The sequence below is a fragment of the Neofelis nebulosa genome, chromosome 13 (genome assembly GCF_028018385.1).
Source record: "Neofelis nebulosa isolate mNeoNeb1 chromosome 13, mNeoNeb1.pri, whole genome shotgun sequence".
NCBI classification, from domain to species: Eukaryota; Metazoa; Chordata; class Mammalia; order Carnivora; family Felidae; genus Neofelis; species Neofelis nebulosa.
In genome coordinates, this window is record NC_080794.1 from 71,984,675 (window position 1) to 72,003,381 (window position 18,707).

The 18,707-nt window shown below is 45.4% G+C and overlaps 1 protein-coding gene across 5 annotated transcripts in view; it reads right to left on the reverse strand.

The window, feature by feature from the left end:
- Positions 1-18,707, reverse strand: part of XPNPEP1 (X-prolyl aminopeptidase 1) — a 58,136-nt gene that overhangs the window by 25,579 nt on the left and 13,850 nt on the right. For 3 of the 5 annotated variants that reach the window (XM_058697719.1, XM_058697722.1, XM_058697720.1), the window contains 3 exons: positions 14,554-14,678; positions 3,189-3,252; positions 1,680-1,784 (listed from right to left, as the gene is read on the reverse strand). In XM_058697719.1, coding sequence (XP_058553702.1) covers positions 1,680-1,784; positions 3,189-3,252; positions 14,554-14,678 — 294 coding nt within the window. Of the gene's footprint in view, positions 1-1,679; positions 1,785-3,188; positions 3,253-14,553; positions 14,679-15,664; positions 15,777-18,707 lie in introns of all 5 variants that reach the window. The other 2 variants (XM_058697721.1, XM_058697723.1) reach the window with 2 other exon arrangements.

Below are 18,707 nucleotides of genomic sequence, written 5' to 3' on the forward strand. Positions count from 1 at the left end.
TGGAAGGCAGGGTGGCAGAGAGAAGGCTCCCGCCCCTCAACCAGGCCTGACTGCAGGGCTGAACACAAGCCTTTGCAGCAAAGAAATCTTTCCAAAGATTAAGACAGGAACACACAGGTACCCGTCACCATCATCTTTACAATGGCTCCCTGGCTTTCCAACTCCCGAGAGCAAACAGCCCTTCCCGTTTCTTCCAAGCGATTCGTCATAGGACACCAAACAAGCTCCAAGAAAGGAACTGAAGTTATTTTTGATATTCCAGTTTTTCTTTAATCCAAGCCAATACCTTCTATGTTTGGATGCGTGCTTCTTAACTGATGAGATTTTTACTAAAAACTTAACAGCTTGGTGAAATACATGTATATTTAGAGTGAAAGTTCATATATTCTAAACCAGTACTTATCTTCACTATTTTCCCTACGGACTGCTGATAACCACATAACCACAGAGGGGAAGTTCAAAGATTTATAAAGAAATGAGCTCACGAACTTCAATTCCAAAAACTGCCTAAAAGCTGGCACTAAGCTGTTATTTTGCTATTTGATTCTTGGCTATTTTTTTCCCAAACCACTAAAAACCCACTTACTAACGAAGTTTCTTTTAATGCCCCTCGTATGACTTTTATAGGATGAAGTCATGCTATTTCCTAGCAGACAGATATCTGGCAAAACCCCAGGGATGAATCACTCCCCAACCAAACCCACCAGAACTTCCCTATGCAGGAGAAATGCCTGAAGAAAGAGGGGCTCAGGCAAACTAGACAGACTTGGAAAGAAGGAAGATTCATTCCCCGGGGAAACCAAATACCTACTTGAAGGAATGAGCAGAATTTGCTCCTCTGACACTGTGCCCCCCGCAAAGTGCTAACAGACCTGACAGGTGGAGATGTGGGCTCCAAGGAGAGATGCCCATACCCCAGGGGTACACTGACTGATCCACCAGGGTGCAAACAGAAAATTTTAGGAGGTCTATTTGTATTCATTTTTTCTAAAAAACAAAGAAATTAATTTTTGTTCACATTTGAAATGCAGATGGACAGCAGCACGTATATCTAAACACATAAACAAGTATACATATATGTTGAGGGTGCATGAGCCATTAACGGAGGCATGCGATCAGAAAGTTTAAAGGTCACTAGCCTGTTCATTTATAACAGCCCCACAGCCCCGAATGCATGCTTGTGTGTGTGTATGTGCATGTAAATGTGAGAGAAAGAGGGTCTTCTGGTGCCATGACCTGGATGGTGTCCCCCAAGTTCACATGTTGAAGCCCCAACCTCAATGTGACTGTATCTGGACAGAAGGATTTTAGGAGGTAATTAAGATTAAATGAAGTCAAAAAGGTGGAATTCTCATCTGATAGGATTGGTGGCCCTTTAAAAAGAAGAAAAGAGATCTATCTCTCTGCCATGTGAGGACACAGTGAGAAGGCAGCCGTCTGCAAATCAGGAGGAGGGCTGACACCAGAACCTGACTATACCGACACCCTGATCTTAGACTTCCAGCCTTCGGAACTGAGAAAACAAACTTGTGCTGTTTAGGCCACCTCGTCTCTGGTATTTTGTTATGGCAGCCAAAGCTGACTAAGATACCCTCAAAAGGGTCCATGACCTCATAAAACCCTAGGGTCCCTTCCCAAAGCTGGCCAACTGAAGTTGGGCTGGCCATGTCTCTACACACCCATCTTCATGAGCGTCCAGTTGCTGTCCATCTGCTTGGCAGCCTGGAGAAAGTAACGTCCGTCGGTCCACATGGCCGCATGCTCTTCCGTAATGATGGCTGTGCCTGCAGCAGGGGAGTAAACGAACAAAAGAGAAACGTTTCTGACAACCACACAGAAGCTGCACACGGTGGTGGCAGGCAGGCAGGCAAGCACAGTGAGCCCTGGGGCCCAGCCTCCCACCACCCCTCACTCCAGCGGCGCAGATGGGCCTTTGACTCCAGAGAAAGCTCCAGGCAAAAGAACACAAAGCCACTGAGAACAAGCTGTGGGCCAAGCTCTGAAGGCTGCCTGAGGCCTGGTCCCTGCACAGTACCCCATTTGCACAGCTCGAGTCAAGGCCAACAGAACAGAGGACTGTGCACCTATAGTCAAAATGGCCTCATAATCAACAACACGGAGGTGAAAACGATTCCAGCACAGTGATCTGCTCTACTCCAGAGGAATGGTCTCACCTTTTCTGAGAAACCCACTGGACTCTACATATTCACGGTGACTCACTGGTCACCAGCAGGGGTTGACATCTCCCACCCCTACCTGCCCTCAGTTCCTACAAGCCTGGCAGAACTCAAGGCTTTCAGCAGAGGTGCCAGCCAAAAGCAATCCTAAGGGGCCAGCCAACACAAGCACATACACAAAAGGAAGTGGTTCTTGCCAAGTCTAACTAGCCTAATGATGGGAGTCTGAAGGGGGAAAAATCACCCTAAAACTCAAGGACAGGGCAGTTTTGGAAAAGTTAGGGCAGGGCACCAATGTAGCTCAATGTTCACCTTTATTATTTAAGTTTTTTAATGTTTATTTATTTTTGAGAGGGAGAGAGAGCCTAAGTGGGGGAGGGCCAGAGAGAGAGGCAGACACAGAATCCCAAGCAGGCTCCAGGCTCTGAGCTGTCAGCACAGAGCCTGACACGGGGCACAAACCCATGAACCGTGAGATAACAACCTGAGCGGAAGTCGGACACCTAACCGACTGAGCCACCCAGGTGTCCCCACCTTTATTATTTACACTGAAAGTGAAATTACCCAGAAGCCAAGCAAGCACTTGGAGAATTACACAGGACCAGCAAGCTAAGGTGAGGGTTCTGGGGTACAGTTAGTGACCATTACTTATAGAGTGCCGTTGACACAGGTATCTTCAGTTTAATTAATACGGTTTTCTGTACGTATATTATTTTCAATGAAAAGTTCAAAAACATTTTTTAAACGAAAATTATTTAAAACTGTAATAGCAAATAAATAAATAAATACAATAAAACTTTAATAGCAAAAGCGTAGAGAAAAGGGCCACTAAAGGCTGACCTTAGGGAACTGGGGGATGCTGGGAATTCACACCTTTCTGCAGAGGTTCAAGGGCGAGTGTCCGGCTTGCATTCTCTTTTGGGTCCTATCACAGGCTGAAGCCTGGCCCCGTTATTTTTGGGAAGTGAACAAAAAGTACAGAAAGAACAGACAGAGAAGTTAGCAACTCACCCGCAGAGCCATCAAATCCAGAGACGAAGGCCCGCCGACAGTCACACGGAGCAATGTACTCACTCTGGAAAACAAAAGGGAGGGCGAACTGGACCTCAACCAGTCACGTGCCAACTGCGCTCCACGTGCTCAGCTATGTGCGAAGCCCCGCAGGGACACGAAGGCTGGCGGACCTTCAAGGAACAGTCTAGCTAAAAAGTCAAACTGAACATGAAAAAAATTAGCGCACAATCCAGAAGACCCCAATTAATTAAGGGCTAAAAGAGCTGCTCCTGCCAGCCTCTATTTGTTCTTCTGCAGAACAAAGAGAGTCAGGATGAAACAGATCAAAACTGCTCTTTCCTCACTGAGATCCTGAAAAACAAACCAGTAGCCTTCTCCCTTCCTTGCCACTGGCATTTAGGCATCTGTTATTTTTCTGAAAAGAAAGGCTGAATTTCTGTTTTAGGCGCCAATAGTTCTCTCACTTAGATCTCTTTGGCATTGGCTTGTTTCTGAACTTCCTGAAGCGTGTGTTCTTCTCCAAGGTAGCAGCCCCAATCGCTCCCACGCAGACCCTGTCCCTTCCTGTTGGGGAATAAATGGAAACGCTTCCTCATATCCAGGAGGCTTCAGCAAAAGAAAACGTCATGTCCCAAACCAGGTCTTGCCCATCCCCCTGCCTCTAAGCGGAAGGGGTTAGAGACTGCGGAACACAGAAGGTTCTCATTCCTGTGCAGAGGGCACAGGGCCGTGGCATGCCACTTCTGGTGACAGCCCATGACACACAGAGAACGAAGGAATCTCCCCAAGGTCATGCAAGTAGCAGAGGCAGGATTTGAACTTGGGCTCTGAAGCGCCAGGCCATGCTGCTCCCACGGGACACATTCTCCCTCTCCAGGATATAGCGAAGCGTGAAGACAGACTCTCTAAGCAGCTTCCCCACTCACAGGTCAACAGCACAGCCCGGATCTGGCACGCGCACCTCCACAGCTGCTGCTCCTTGTACCATTAGCAGGTTTCTCCCGAGCTAAAGGACCCGGCAGGGCTCAGAATGCTGAGGATGGAGGACGGGGCTGCCGGACCAAGGCGTTTTTAGGTCAACACGATGAAGGGGTGAGAAGCCGTCAATGTTCTGCTCCTGCCCCTTTCACCAGGGCAGCTGCAGTCACAGCCTCAAACCAGGCACAGGCACACTACCCACGGAGATGCCGGAGGGCCAGTGCAGAGAGCCGTGACAGGTCTAGGTCACACCTGGCCTCCAGCAGGCCCAGCTCTCTGCAACAAGTCTCACTGCGTCTCTCAGGCTCAGTTGTTCATTTCTAAAACAGGTCCCTTCACACCACTGAAAGCAACACCAGGCGCATGTTTTATCCCCAAGCCATAGAGGGACACTTAACAGGCAGCACGAAGAATGCAGAAGGAAACGGCCGCCAGCAGCATTTATGAACCGGAGACTTCTCATTTGATTATAAACCCAGCAATCACTGGGTGCAAAACTAAAGGGAAGTAGAGCAAAAACGGAGGGTAGGGAGGAGTTCCCACCCTTCTCCTAGGATTGCTGTGAGGAACAGTAAGTTAATGTTTAAAACAGAAAACTCACCAGAAACCTGAGAGTGCTGCATCTATGCAATGGAACAGATAGTATCAGTTTCTTCCTAAATGCTGAAAAAGCATCCAAGAGGCCGGGAAAACTAAGTAAACAAAAATAACTCTTATACTAAAAATCACAGTACACAATGGAGAAGACACAGGAGATGCTCCTGATGGATGAGGAGGGTCCCCTGCTTGAGGCTCATCCACCCGTGACACACAGTGAGATTGCCAGCAAAGGGCTGGCAGAGAAGGTATTGCTCATCTCGGCCCGGCTAGTCTCCACTCAGGGATCAGCTCTCGAGGAATGTCCCACCCCTACTGGGGCAAGCCCGAGAGGAGGGACAGGGCCTCTCAAAGCAGCTGCCCATTGGCAAAGGCAGGAGGCAGGTTTCTCCAAAAGGAGGTGGAATTAACGGCAGGTGGACATGTTTGGTTTGGGATCAAGATGAGGTCTGGGCAAAAATGTCTAGACATGACCTAAGTAGTCAACATGCCAGAAAGCCGTCACTGACCAAAGCTGTCACCTCCACACCAACAGGCTAGGCAGAGAGGCCAGACAAGCACTGGGCCTGGGCCTCCCACTCTTCCCCCAGCAATGAAGCTGGCAAAACCCAAGAACACTCTCCCCAGAGAACAGCAAAAGGTCTAAAACAAGCCAAAGCCTTAGCATACAGGGGAAAAGGCACAAGGAAGCAGAGCTATCAGCTTTCTCTCCAAAACCACCATTTCTCTCCACCTGAGACCAGCATTCAATCCAAGCCTCGACCATCTCCCCGTGGACCACGAACCCTACAATCCATTCTTCACACACACAGAGTGAGCTTTCCAAAATGTCTGTATGCACCATGTTAGCACCCTGCTCAAAACTCACCATAGCTTCCCGTAATACTTAGGATAGAACCCAAACCGCAGCCCATCCCCAATGCACTGCTTGATCGGACCCTGCTGTCCTCTCAGAACTCCCCTCCACTCTCCCAGCCACCCGAGATGTTCAAGCCACCTTGCCTGCTTTCTGTATTTTGTACTTCCAAAGCTCATTCCTACTTCAGGGCCTTTGCACATGCTTTTCCTTGTGCCTATCAAAGTCCCTTTCTGATCGTGGCATGGCCAGCTCCTTCTCACCATTACACTGCAGATCAGATGTCACCTCCGCAGAGGGGCTTGCCTGGACTATCCAAAGTGGCCACCTGGCCTTTACCTCTCTGTATAGCACATTTTTCTAGATGCTTCTCTTCTTGAGCTTTTTTTATACCATTATGGTATTATCTTGCCCCAAAATACAAGTTGCATGAGATGGGGGTATTTGTCTTTGTTCATCACTGTCCCTGTCCCTATCATGGTATAGGTATAGGTAACCTATCATGGTATAGGTAACACACAGTAGGTCCTTAACCAACATTTGCTGAATAAATGAACAAGCAGAAGGAAACATGAACCTTTGTCCTTCAACCTAGTTAAAACCTTAGCCATCTCTTTGAAGATGGAAGAAGGGACACAACCCAAGAAATGCAGGTAGCCTCTAGAAACTGGAAAAGACAAGGAAATAAGATCTTCCTCTGGAGCCTCCAGAAAAAAAACATAGCCCTACTGACCCACTGTAGACTCCAGACCTCCAGAACTGAAAGATAATAGATTTGTATTATTGTAAGACACTAAGTTTGTGGTAATTTGTTACAGCGGCAGCAGGAAACTAATACATTATCAAGACGGAGGGATCATTAACTGGGGTTTCAAACTCATTAAATGTGTTAGGGTACAGGCAAGTAAACTAAACAAGTAAAGCAGGATAAGGAAGTGACTCTTCCAGAGAGAGCAGCTCTTCTCAGCTCTGAATTCTGTTATGCCGGAATGCAGGCCGCATGTTGCCAACCCTCAGTAATTCAGGAGAGGCTAAATGTATGTGTTCATGAGAGATCACCCAACTTTTAAGTGTTGACATCTAATTCAAACAATGTAAATAATACACAGCCAAATAAGGCACATCTGTAAACCAGAAAAGAAGAAAAAAAAAAAAAAAGCCTTAGCCATCTCTCAAAATCCAGCTCAAATATGCCCTCTTCCACAAAGTTTTCTGACCCACTCCACTCAGAGACCTCCCACATCAGAATTTTACAGAAGCATCCACACTGACATTTGTCCATGCCCTGCCTTGGGTGATAACAGATACGAGTAGCTACATTTACTAAACCCCTACTATATTGCCAACAACTGCATTTCCATCTAGGACTTCATTTCCCATGCCCCCTTGCATCTAAGTGGGCTCACGTGAGTAGTTCTCATAAATGGAATGTGGGGTCGAGGTGATGTCTGGGTCAGGAGAGTAAAAACTGGGTGTGCCCTCTCCACACTCCTCCCCCTTCCACCAGCCAGAATGGTGGCATCAGAGGATGGAAAGAGCCTGGAACTCCAAATCGCTCTCTTACTAGTGGAAGAAAGTCAGCCACCAACCAAGAACACCCATTCCAGACTGCTACATAAACAAGAGTTAAGGTTCCACAGTACCCCGCCACTGAAACGTTGAGATCTGTTACCCTAGCTAGCATTACTCTAATTAATACATGGATTAATTATCCACAGAGTGGATAAAATCACTCTGTGATAAAAATCACTGCTCCACCCTAGGAGAGAGTCTGTTTAAGAAATACAAAACAGGAAGCCAACTCCAGGAAGAATGGGAGTAGGACAGAGTTTAGGAAAATCTGATTCAAGTCTTCCAGAAGGAAGAACCATAAAAATAGCCAAAAACTCAAGTTGGCGCAGTCACCTCTGACAGAACATGACCCTTCGATTAAACTACCCCCAGGAACAGAATATAAAGCCTTACAGATGGGAAGGATAAAGAATTTGGATTTCTTAAAGGCAGAGCTGGCACAGCTCTGGCCCCAACCAATGATTCTCCTGACGTGGGGCCAATGGCGCCCACAAATCCCAATGTTTGACTTAGATGGTACATGAGAGCATCCAGATTACCAGAAAGAATGGACAATTCCTCACCTCAAAAGTCTCCCTGGGCCCAAACTCATGATACCGCAACCCTTATTCTGGGTTTACAGAGAAAGAACCCCTCAGAGTTGCAGAGGACAGTGAGGACCAGACCCCTGGAGTGCCAGGTCCCCGTGTAATTACGCATTTGGGGTGCATTTTCTCTCTAGCACGGAACAGTGCAAGGGTGTGTGTATTTGTGTTTTGGAAAGTACACAAAGGACAGAATTCAAGATTTTCCTTCATTCTCCAACACCCTCCCTTCCCCACCCGTAGGAGAAATTCCATCAACTCTGAATCTAGCCTGAAATGAAACAATTAGGAACAAGAGCCACAGAGAACAGCAGCCTCTCTATTACCGAGAAGGCTGCTGCAGCAGGTCACACACAAAGCCGAGCCTTCCTTCTTGTCCTCACAGTCCTGGCAAGGCCCCAGAGTCCCACTTAGCAGTCACCCCAACTCTGCCCCACCTCTCCACAGGAACCGAGAAAGGGACTCGGGACTTCTCATTTGCTTCTCTGGACAGCATCACAAACCCTCTCAGGTTCCAACCTTCCCAAACCCCTCTGCCATCTGCCTGTCAGGTCCACACTCAGTCTGTGTTCTATGGCTTCTCCTCCAATCCTTCCCCTCTTCTCTGCTCCTAAGGCCGGCATCACATCCCAGCCCTCTGTATCCTGACTCTGGGATCCTGCAATGGCCTCCCAATGGCTTCTCGGTCTCCAGTATCTCCCTTCTCCAATCCATACTAACCCCTGGCCCTTCTCTTGTTCAAAATCCTGCCATTCTCTTGTTCAAAATCCCTCAATGGGTCCCGACTTGTCTGACAGAAGCCTCAATTCCTGACTCTCAGTTACTCATCCAGGGAGAAGCCATCCAATTCTGATATTCTGGGACCATTAGCAGGAGATGAAGGGCTGATGAGAGCCTGTTACATCACCTGCCGTTTGGCCAACCTCACTGCCATTCCCAAAGTTTAGCAACGAAGACAAGTTTATCAGGCCATTGGACCAGAAACAGCTTTATAATGACCAAAACCAAAAATCAAAAACCCAAACTGGCTGACGAACAGCACCCAGAACCAAGGTTATCAAGATAAACTTGGCCTGTCTTGGCTACAAGAAAATCCCCTGCTAGTAAACAGATAGATTATATTCTAACTCCAGGCAGAATAAAACAAACTGAAATACCAACAGTGCAAAGCTTGTCACACCCCTTACCCAGAAACTTTCAACTTTTAATTCAAATAACACTCATGGATCCAGTCTTTCACACACCTGAGGCCTCTCCCTGAGGTGAACTGTAAGGAGTCCTTTCTTTTTTTTCTTTTTTTTTTTTCTTTTCTTTTTTAAGCAGGCTTCACACCCAATGCAGAGCCCAATATGGGGCTTGAACTCTTGACCCTGAGATCAAGACCCGAGGTGAGAGCAAGAGTCAGACGCTTAACCAGCTGGGCCACCCAGGCGCCCCAAACTGTTAGGAATCTTTGGCTGGGGCTCTATGACGGCCTGTGAGACTCTCTCAGAGGAGAGACCCAATTTCAGACAACAGTGCTAGGGGACTGTGATGGTTAATTTTACGAGCCACTTGACTTCAGACCATCTCCAGATAGCTAGCTGGTAAGACATTATTTCTGGCTGTGTCTGTAAGGTGGTTCCTGGAAGAGATAACATTTGCGTCAGTATGCAGCACCTGGGTAGCTCAGCTGGTTGAATGTCCGACTCTTGGTTTCGGCTCAGGTCATGATCTCACAGTTCATGAGACTGAGCCCCACATCGGGCTCCAGGCTGAGAGCATGGAGCCTGCTTGGGATTCTCTCTCTCTCTCTCTCTTAAAATAAATAAACTTAAAAAAAAAAATTTTGCATTGGTAGACGAACTAAAGATCATCCTACCAATGCAATCATCATCCAATCCACTGAGGGTCTGAAGAGATCAAAAGAGTAGAGGAAAGTCAAATTTGCTCCCTCGTTTGAGCGGAGGCATTCATCTTCTCCCGCCCTCAGACATCAGCATTCCTGATTCTCGGGCCTTTAACTCAGACAGGGACATACAGCACTGGGTAACCACAAGCTGGGGGAAGCAGAACGCCAGTGGTGTGGTTCCAGCTCAAACCCAAAGGTCTGAGAACCAGGGGAACTACTGTGGGAGCCCTCCCTCATGATACGTCCCTCTACACACACGGACATCTCTATATCATTTTATTGGTTCTGTCTGGAGAAGCCAGACTGATCCAGGAACTCAAAGAAGACCCCACACCAACTGCCATGTAATGTGCTCCCACCGCAGGAACCAGCATCCTGCTCAATATGGAGATACAAGAGCAGCAACCAAATCAGTCCAGGGCAACTGCCTGATGCTTGAGACGCAGAAAATGAAAAATATCACTGGTGCGTCGGCACGGAATCCACGTGACGTGAAGCCCAAGTCCAGAGGCTAAAGCCTGGGACTGACTGGAGACAGGGAAGACCCATCAGAGGAGCCTGGACAGGAGGGGAAAGAAAGGACCTCCTCAGGGACAAGGCTAGAGTCTGCCCTTCCTAAATGCTGGGGTGCCTGCTACCCGTATCTCCTACCAGGACTCAGGCCCAGGTTGTGTGGGGCCAAACTACTTACTCATCTAGCCCTTAGCCAACAGGAAACTTTGGTTCCCACGAAGGTGGTGAATCTTGTTAGTCCATTCTAGAGGACAGAGGTGAAAGGAAGAATTGTCACCAACCCCCACCCTAAACTGCACCCACCTCCCCTGCCCCCACCAACGCCTACTAAATCTAACAGTAACATACCTGCCACCCTGGCTTCCTCACATGCCACCCCCGTTCCGACTGAATCTTCTACTCCTATACTCACATCTCGCACTCTCTCGCCTCCCTCTTCATCCACTTTTGCAGGCAGAACCCTAGTCTTCAGTGGCTTCCTCTCTCGACACAAGGATCTCCCTTTCCCCTCACCTCTTCAATCCAGTTCTAACCCATCATGGCATGAAAAGTGTTGTTGTGGATCAATGGAGCAAGGAATTCCATGGAACACTGAGTCCCTTACCCTACCCCTAAGATGACTGTGGGAAATCCATGGACATTTAATTTAAGTCTAGGAAATGCTGAATACTTCTTCCTCTCCTTAGAGTTGCACATTAAAGTGCAACTTTACAGTGCACAGTAGCATCTAAAGGCCCCGAGAAGTCCTGCAGTTAAGAAACTGGTCAAATGGGCAAAGGACTCAAACAGACGTTTCTCCAAAAGAGACATACAGAGGGCCAACAAACACATGAAAAGATGCTCAACATCACTAACCATCAGGAAAATGCAAATCAAAACCACAATGAAAAAAAAAATGCAATATTACCTCGTATCTGTTAGGATTCCACTATAGGGGGGAAAAAAACCAGAAAATAAGTGTTGGCAACCCTTGTGCACTGTTGGTGAAAATGTAAAATGGCACAGCCACCATGGAAAGCAGTATGGAGGCTCCTCAAAAAGTGAGAATTACTGGGGCACCTGGCTTGCTCAGTCTGTAGAGCATGTCACCCTTGATCTTGGGGTCATGACTTCAAGCCCCACATTGGAGTTAAGAAGTTAAAAGTTTACTTAAAAAAAAAAAACAAACTAGGGGCACCTGACTTCAGCTCAGGTCACTAACTCACGGGTCGTGAGTTTGAGCCTTGTGTTGGGTTCTGTGCTGACAGGTCAGAGCCTGGAGCCTGCTTTGGATTCCGTGTCTCTCTCTTCTCTCTCTCTCTCTCTCTCTCTCTCTCTCTCTTTGTTCCCACTCCCCCACTCATCCTCTCTCTCTCTCTCTCAAAAATAAATAAAGATTAAAAAAAATTATAAAAAACAAAAAATAAATATAATTACTATATGATCCAGAGATCCCACTTCTGGGTATACATCCAAAAGAACTGAAACTGTATCCCAAAGAGACATTTACACACCCATGTTCCCTGCATCATTCACAAAAGCCAAGAACTGGATGCAACCCAAATGTTCACGAACAGATGAAAAGATTTTTTTCAAATGTGGCATATAAAAACAAAATGTGGTATAGGGACACCTGGGTGGCTAAATCAGTTAAGCGTCCAACTCTTGATCTTGGCTGAGGTCATGATCTCGCGGTTCCTAGGTTCGAACGCCACACTGGGCTTTGTGCAGACAGTGTCGAACCTGCTTGGGATTCTGTCTTTCCTTCTCTCTGCTCCTCCTCCACTTGTTCGTGTGTGCTCTCTCACTCTCTCTCTCTCTCTCTCTCTCTGCTCCCTCAAAATAAAAATAAACTTCAAAAATAAGGTGGTATATACATACAATGAATTATCATTCAGCCTTTAGAAAGGAAATCCTATCATAAGCTACACCATGGATGAACCTAAAAAACATTATGCAAAGTGAAATAAGCCAGTCACAAAAAGACAATACTGTATGATTCCACTTACAGGAGGTATATAAAGTAGTCATCTCTTAGAAAGTAGAGTGGAGAGTGGTAAGTGTGAGTAGTGGGAGGTGGGACTGGGGGATTGTTCAATGGGTATAGAGTTTCAGTTCTGTAAGATGAAAAAGTTCTAGAGATCTATTACACAACAATGTGCATATAGTTAACCCACTGTACTGCATACTTGAAAATAGGATGATAAATTTTATGTTGGACTTTGTTATCGTAAAGATAGAAACTGTTTAGCTCATTTCACTATATTCTTAACCACTGAATACACTTTTTGAAGAACACCTTATGAGACACAACAGGAATACTACAGAATACTGTTTGGGGAATACCTTTCTAAACATCAAAGTACACCGAACTGCATGCTGTTGCCTCTAATTATCCAATCCCTTTGGTTATTTACTTCAGCCCTTCATTGGTTCCTGAGGCCAGGAAATCTTATGTTTCCAGGCAGGGGTCCAATCTTCATGCTGTCCCGGGTTAGCACTGGCCTGATATTGTCACAACCATGTGGTCTGGCACCCTTGAGGAGGGGCAGAAAAGTGGCCAGTTAAAGTAAACATCTTTTGAGAACTTTGCTCAACTTACAGTAATACTCTTATGTGCCACCCCTCCATCATGATAGACCCTTTCAGTCATCATCAGTCATGTCTGTACCACATGCCATACCACACATGTGTGTGTACACACACACACACACACACACACACACACACACACACACACACACCCCAATGATAAACACCAAGCTACTATGCTAATCAAGTTCTCAACCAGGACTCTGGACTTGGGATTAAGGTTCTAGCTCAATCTGGTATCTTGAAAGTAAAAGATCAAAAGATATAAATGTGGGAACTATTGGTTGGCCCCTGTTTACTGTCTACCATGTTCCCTAAGAAAGGGAGAAACTGATCTACGGCAAGAACTGAAACCCTTCCCATCTCAGTTGTTCTTGGCCAGCTACATTCCTGCCCTCAGGTTCCACGAGCCACCCCATCTGAGGCCCTGACATCCCACAACTCCAGAGACCACCATTCACAACCTAGAGTTCTGCCAGCGCAGTGGCCCTGCCCATAAACCCTTATAAAGCCTTTTATTGCTCAAAGGACCTCTGTTACCTGCCCCTGAAGGATCAGAGAGCACCAGCTGTATTCCCACTATCGCTTATTACCTGCCTGGGCTTCTGCCAGGGGCACTTGCCATGTTGTTTCTCAAAAGCACTCCAACCTTCCCTGCCCTGCTCCTCGGCCTTTGCTCCCACTAATCTTCCTGCCTAGAATCCTCTCCGTCCTTCCTCTATTTATCCAACTCTACCCATCCTTCAACATCCAGTTCAAATGCCTTCCCTGCTCATAAAGCCCTCAGTCGTCTTTCCCTCTCAACCCTAAACTTGCAAAGCGCTTTGCCCATATTTTCTTGATGGCATTTCCACATTTCACCTTGTAATACAGACACATGTGTATGTATCTTTACTCCATTACTCAACTGTATGTTCTTGGGAACAGGACCATTCTAATCTTTGTGTCACATACCACACCTAAGGCAGTGCCTCGCACGTAAGCAAAGGTTATAAAAAATATATATGTATAGATGACTCTATGGGAGAACAGTACTTTGTATACTGTCTCATCTCTCTACTAAACCATCAGCATAGTGAGGGCAGGAATTCAATCTTAAATTCATCTCTGTAACCCTGCAGGACCATGACCATGGTACAGGCATTCCAACACTTGCTGACTGAATGACCTAAAAGAGTAGATACTAGAATGCTTTCACCCCTGCCCTTCAGCCCCACCACACGCAATTTCCACCTCTCCAAACCTGATTCTCCCATATTTAGCTCACCAGTGTTTTCAGAGGTAAAGGTCACTTACTGAGTTACTTCCATCAAAGGTAGTGGTTGCGGGGGGAAGGAGGGTGTTATTCAGAACTACCCCTAAAACCTGCTAGGGTAGAGATCAGTGACAACTTTCTGGCTGCTCTTCTGGCCATGTCAGAGGGACAGGACAGTCTGCATGGGGAGAGGAGAAGGGAGGCAGAACAGACAATTCTGCTAAGGATAGGGTGTGGCAGAGGAGAGGAGGTTAGGTGTGTCAGCGAAAGAAAGGTCCAGATCTCTGCCCCTTCATTTGTCTATCAATGCTTCCACAAGTTATTAAAAGCTGGCTATATTCACTGGAAATAAGGAAGCCAGGGCCAAAGCAACAAGCATTCAGTGAGACCCTACTAGACACAGGTCCCTGGTGCCAAGCCCTGGAGGACACACTCGGTTGTGGACTGACAGCTAGAATAATACAAACACACTGGGGATGGAGGAAAAGAATGACAACAGAGGACAGGCTGATGAGATCCAACCCTGGCCCATCTCCACTTAGTACCTGGTGGGCGTCTCCTGATGGGATGATGTAGGCCTGGATCGGCTCCGTCACATACTCCGTGTTCCTCATGGCTTGTCTCAGCTGCCGAAGCAGCTCTGAGGTTACCTTTGGAGCCATTCTGCCGTCTGCAACAACAGGAGAGTTTGTTCCAAAACCAGCTTGCCCCGGGCAACTCAGTGACTAGTTCAAAGGCAGCCCTAGGGATGGGCCTGCCAGCTGCCCCACCCTAGCTGCATTTTCAAACTGACCACCCCCCACCACACCAACACCAAAGGTCCCAGGAACTCTACAGTTTACAGTTCTTAAATACCACTTCCCAATAGCCATTTGCGGCATGGAAAGTTGAGCTACTGATACTCATTTCCAAATTGATCAGTTACCTCTTCCACTTCCAGGACTATATTCTAAAGAGATAAACAGATGCACAAAGATACCTGTCTATCTTTGTTGATAATTAAAAAAAAAAAAAAATGTGGAGGAAAATACACAATTGGGTAAATGAACTATAATATATACAACAGGACACTACAAAATCGTTAAAAATTACAGACCAAAAAAAATTACACTGACCTATATTTAACTGGCAAAGACACCAAAACCACTGGTGGTTGATTAAAAACAAATTACAAAAAAAGATGTACAGATTGTTCTTATCTGGAAATCTGTATGTGTATATTCAGAGAGAAGTTTCTAGAAGGCCAGTCACCCAAGTGTTAATTAGTGGCTACCTTTGGAGAGAGGGACTTGGAGTGATTTTTCTTTTCTTTTTCTGATGTTTTACTGCTTAAGCTTGACCGCATTAAAAGAAGTACATTTTAGGGGCGCCTGGGTGGCTCAGTCAGTTAAGCGTCTGATTCTTGATCTCAGCTCAGGTCATGATCTCATGGTTTGTGAAATCAGGCTCTGCGCTGACAGCACGGAGCCTGCTTGGAATTCTCTCTCCCTCTCCCTGCTCCTACCCAACTCGTGCTCTCTCTCTCTCTCTCTCTCTCAAAATAAATAAATAAACTTAAAATATCATATTACAATATTTTTGTTAGCCAACCACAGATTAGGAGATCAGTCCACTACAAGTTAAAAGTCTAAGTCAAGTGATGTAGTGAATGCCTACTGTCAACTGGGTGTGCATCCTCAGGGAGAAGGGGAGTGGGGTCTCAGTGTCTGTGTTCACCTCTCTAAAATATGGTGGTTGCACAGCAGATCCAGGGTTTTCCAAACGAGCCCTGAAAAAGTCCCAGGGGTCCCTAAGAGTCTATCCCAATAAGACTAGAGCTGGAGTCACCAGCTCAAGAAAATACAAAACTGAAACAAATATGAAAATCATTTTAAAAAGAAAATGTTAAATGTAGTCTTACTAGAAATTCTTACACTTCATACTTTCACTAATTTCTAGTAAAGAAATCATCAAAAGAAATACTCAAATCAAAAATGTATTCTTGCCTCCTGATGAGTACAAGAGACAATCTCTATGTGATAAAGGACATAATGCAAACTTTCAAATCATTTCAGCTGGTTTTTCAAAAAACTTTTCTCAAACACTAGTGACATCAGCGAACGGTTCTGATAACTCATACATAAGATAACTATAGATATATGACTAGAGAATGACTATATCATAGTTATAGTCCCATGGGCATATAACAAAACAACTTCACAAAAAGTCAATTATAAAACAGGGACCATACATATTTTTCCACACCCCATATACTGGCACAAAACCACACTATTAGAATTCAAGTAGAATAATGAGCTTTTCCAGCTCATTTTTAAAATAGATTTTACTTTTTTAGAACAGTTACAGATTCACAGCAAAACTGAGCAGAAAACACAGAGAGTTCCCATATACCTCTCTTTTCCAACATACACACAGCCTCCCCCACAACCAAGATTCCCCACCAATGGAGCCAGAAAGCATTATGCTAAGTGAATTAAGTCAGTCAGAGAAAGACAACAACCATATGATTTCACTCATGTGTGGAATTTAAGAAACAAAACAAACGTACATAGTGGAGAAAAAGAGGAATACCAAGAAACAGACTCTTAACTATAGAGAAAAAACTGATGGTGCCCAGAGGGGAGGCCGGGGGAAGGCAGGGTGGGATCATAGGTTAAATAAGTGATGGGGATTAAGGAGGGCACTCATGATGAGCACTGGGTACTGTAAGTAAGTGTTGAATCACTAAACCGTACATCTGAAACTAAAATTGCACTGTATGGTACCTCACTGGAACTTAAATAAAAACTTGAAAAAAAAAATAATAAATTGAATTTAAAAAACAAAAAAAGATCACCCACCAGAGTGGTACATTGGTTACCACTGATAAACCTACACAGACACATTATTATCCCCCTAAGCCCACAGTTCATTTTAGGATTCACTCTTGGTGTGGTACATTCTACAGGTTTTGACAAATGCATGTCACATATCTAGCATTATAGCATAATACGAAACCGCTTAATACTTTTCATTGCCCTAAAAATCCTCTCTGCTCGGTCTTTTTATCCCTCTGCCTCACTGCCCCCCAATCCCCGGCAGTGACCAATCTTTTTACTGTCTGCGCAGTTTTAACTTTTCCAGAAATTCAGACGGCTGGAATCACACAACACATAGCCTTTTCAGATTGGCTTCTTTCACTTAGCAATATATGTTTAAGGTTCTTCCACATCTTTTCTTGATAGCTCATTTCTTTTTAGTGATGAATAATATCCCATTGTCTGGATGTACCGCAGGTTATGTATACATCCAGCTACCGAAGGTCATCATGGCTGCTTCCAAGTTGTGGCTGTTGTGTACGAAACTGCCATAAACATCCATGTACAGGTTTTTGCATGGACTTAAGTTTCCAACTCCTTTGGGTAAATACCAAGGAGAATGACCACTGGATCCTAAGGTAAGAATACATTTGGTTTTGTAAGAAACTGCCAAACTTGTCTTCAAAGTGGCTATACCATTTTGCACTCCCACCATTAATGAATGAAAGTTCCTGCTGCTCTACTCCCTCACCAACATTTGGTGTCTCCAGTGTTTCGTATTTTGCCAACCCATTTTTTTAAACAAATAAAAAATATTTTACTTAACTATACATGTCCTAACATACAATGTTGGAAGTAATGAAGGGTGACATTGGAGCCATTATACGACCAGTATGGTCAAGGACTGACAGCCTGACTCAGTGTGGAGTGAACTCTGCTAGATGTGGATCTGTTTAGGTTTGTCTTCCACATTTTTATCTGCTTCTTCTCCATCATCACCAGCATCTGGGGCTACAGAAGTCTCAGTCATTACAGTTACCTCCAATAGACTCCCCTGTGAGGTACCATGTTGATCTTGGGACTCACTGAAGAAGTGCTCCATTCTTAATTTGCCAGGGTAGCATCGACCACCAGCACCAGGGCTCCATCTCAGGAGTCTCCACAGGACAGCAAGTACTTAATGACAGAGTCACTGGAAACAGTCCTATTCACAATTCAAACATTCCCATGTTCCTTGCATTATAGCTGCCTCTGAATACTTTTCAGAGAGGCATCCTTTCCTTTGGTCTAATCTGTTTAACCTGTAACTTCTCTTCTATCTAAGAAGGATCATAATTATCTGATCTGACCTAAGTTTATATGTCAACACCTCCATTGGGTTCAAAATGAAGCCTACTGCAACCTTGTAAGCTTGCCAGCATCTGAAACTTTACTGTGACATCTTTCAGGGGCTTCAAACCGTATTTCTGAGCAAGTTGCCATTAAAAAGAGTCAAGTCAAAATGCAGACTTCCTCGGAGCAGTATTTCCACCTTGGCCGCACAACAGAACTACCTGGGGGACTTCTAATTTAATTAGTCTGGAGTACAGCCTGGGCATCTGGAATTTTAAAAAAAGCAAATACATGATAGCAGCCAATGTATTTTCTGTCAAGATCTTCAATTTCCTTATAGGATTTGGCTTCTATTTGGGCACATTCTGACTTAAAGATTTTGATGGCACTGACTGGGAGTTTATAGCACTGACCAGAGTACATATCAACCTTATCAGTCACTGACTTCATCAATAAAGTCAACAGAACTAACGGCAAGCACAAAATCCTCAATTCCAAACTGAAAATCATCACAGGCAAAATGGAACTGGCCAAGGACATCCTCTGCCTCATGGTCACCATAACCTGCC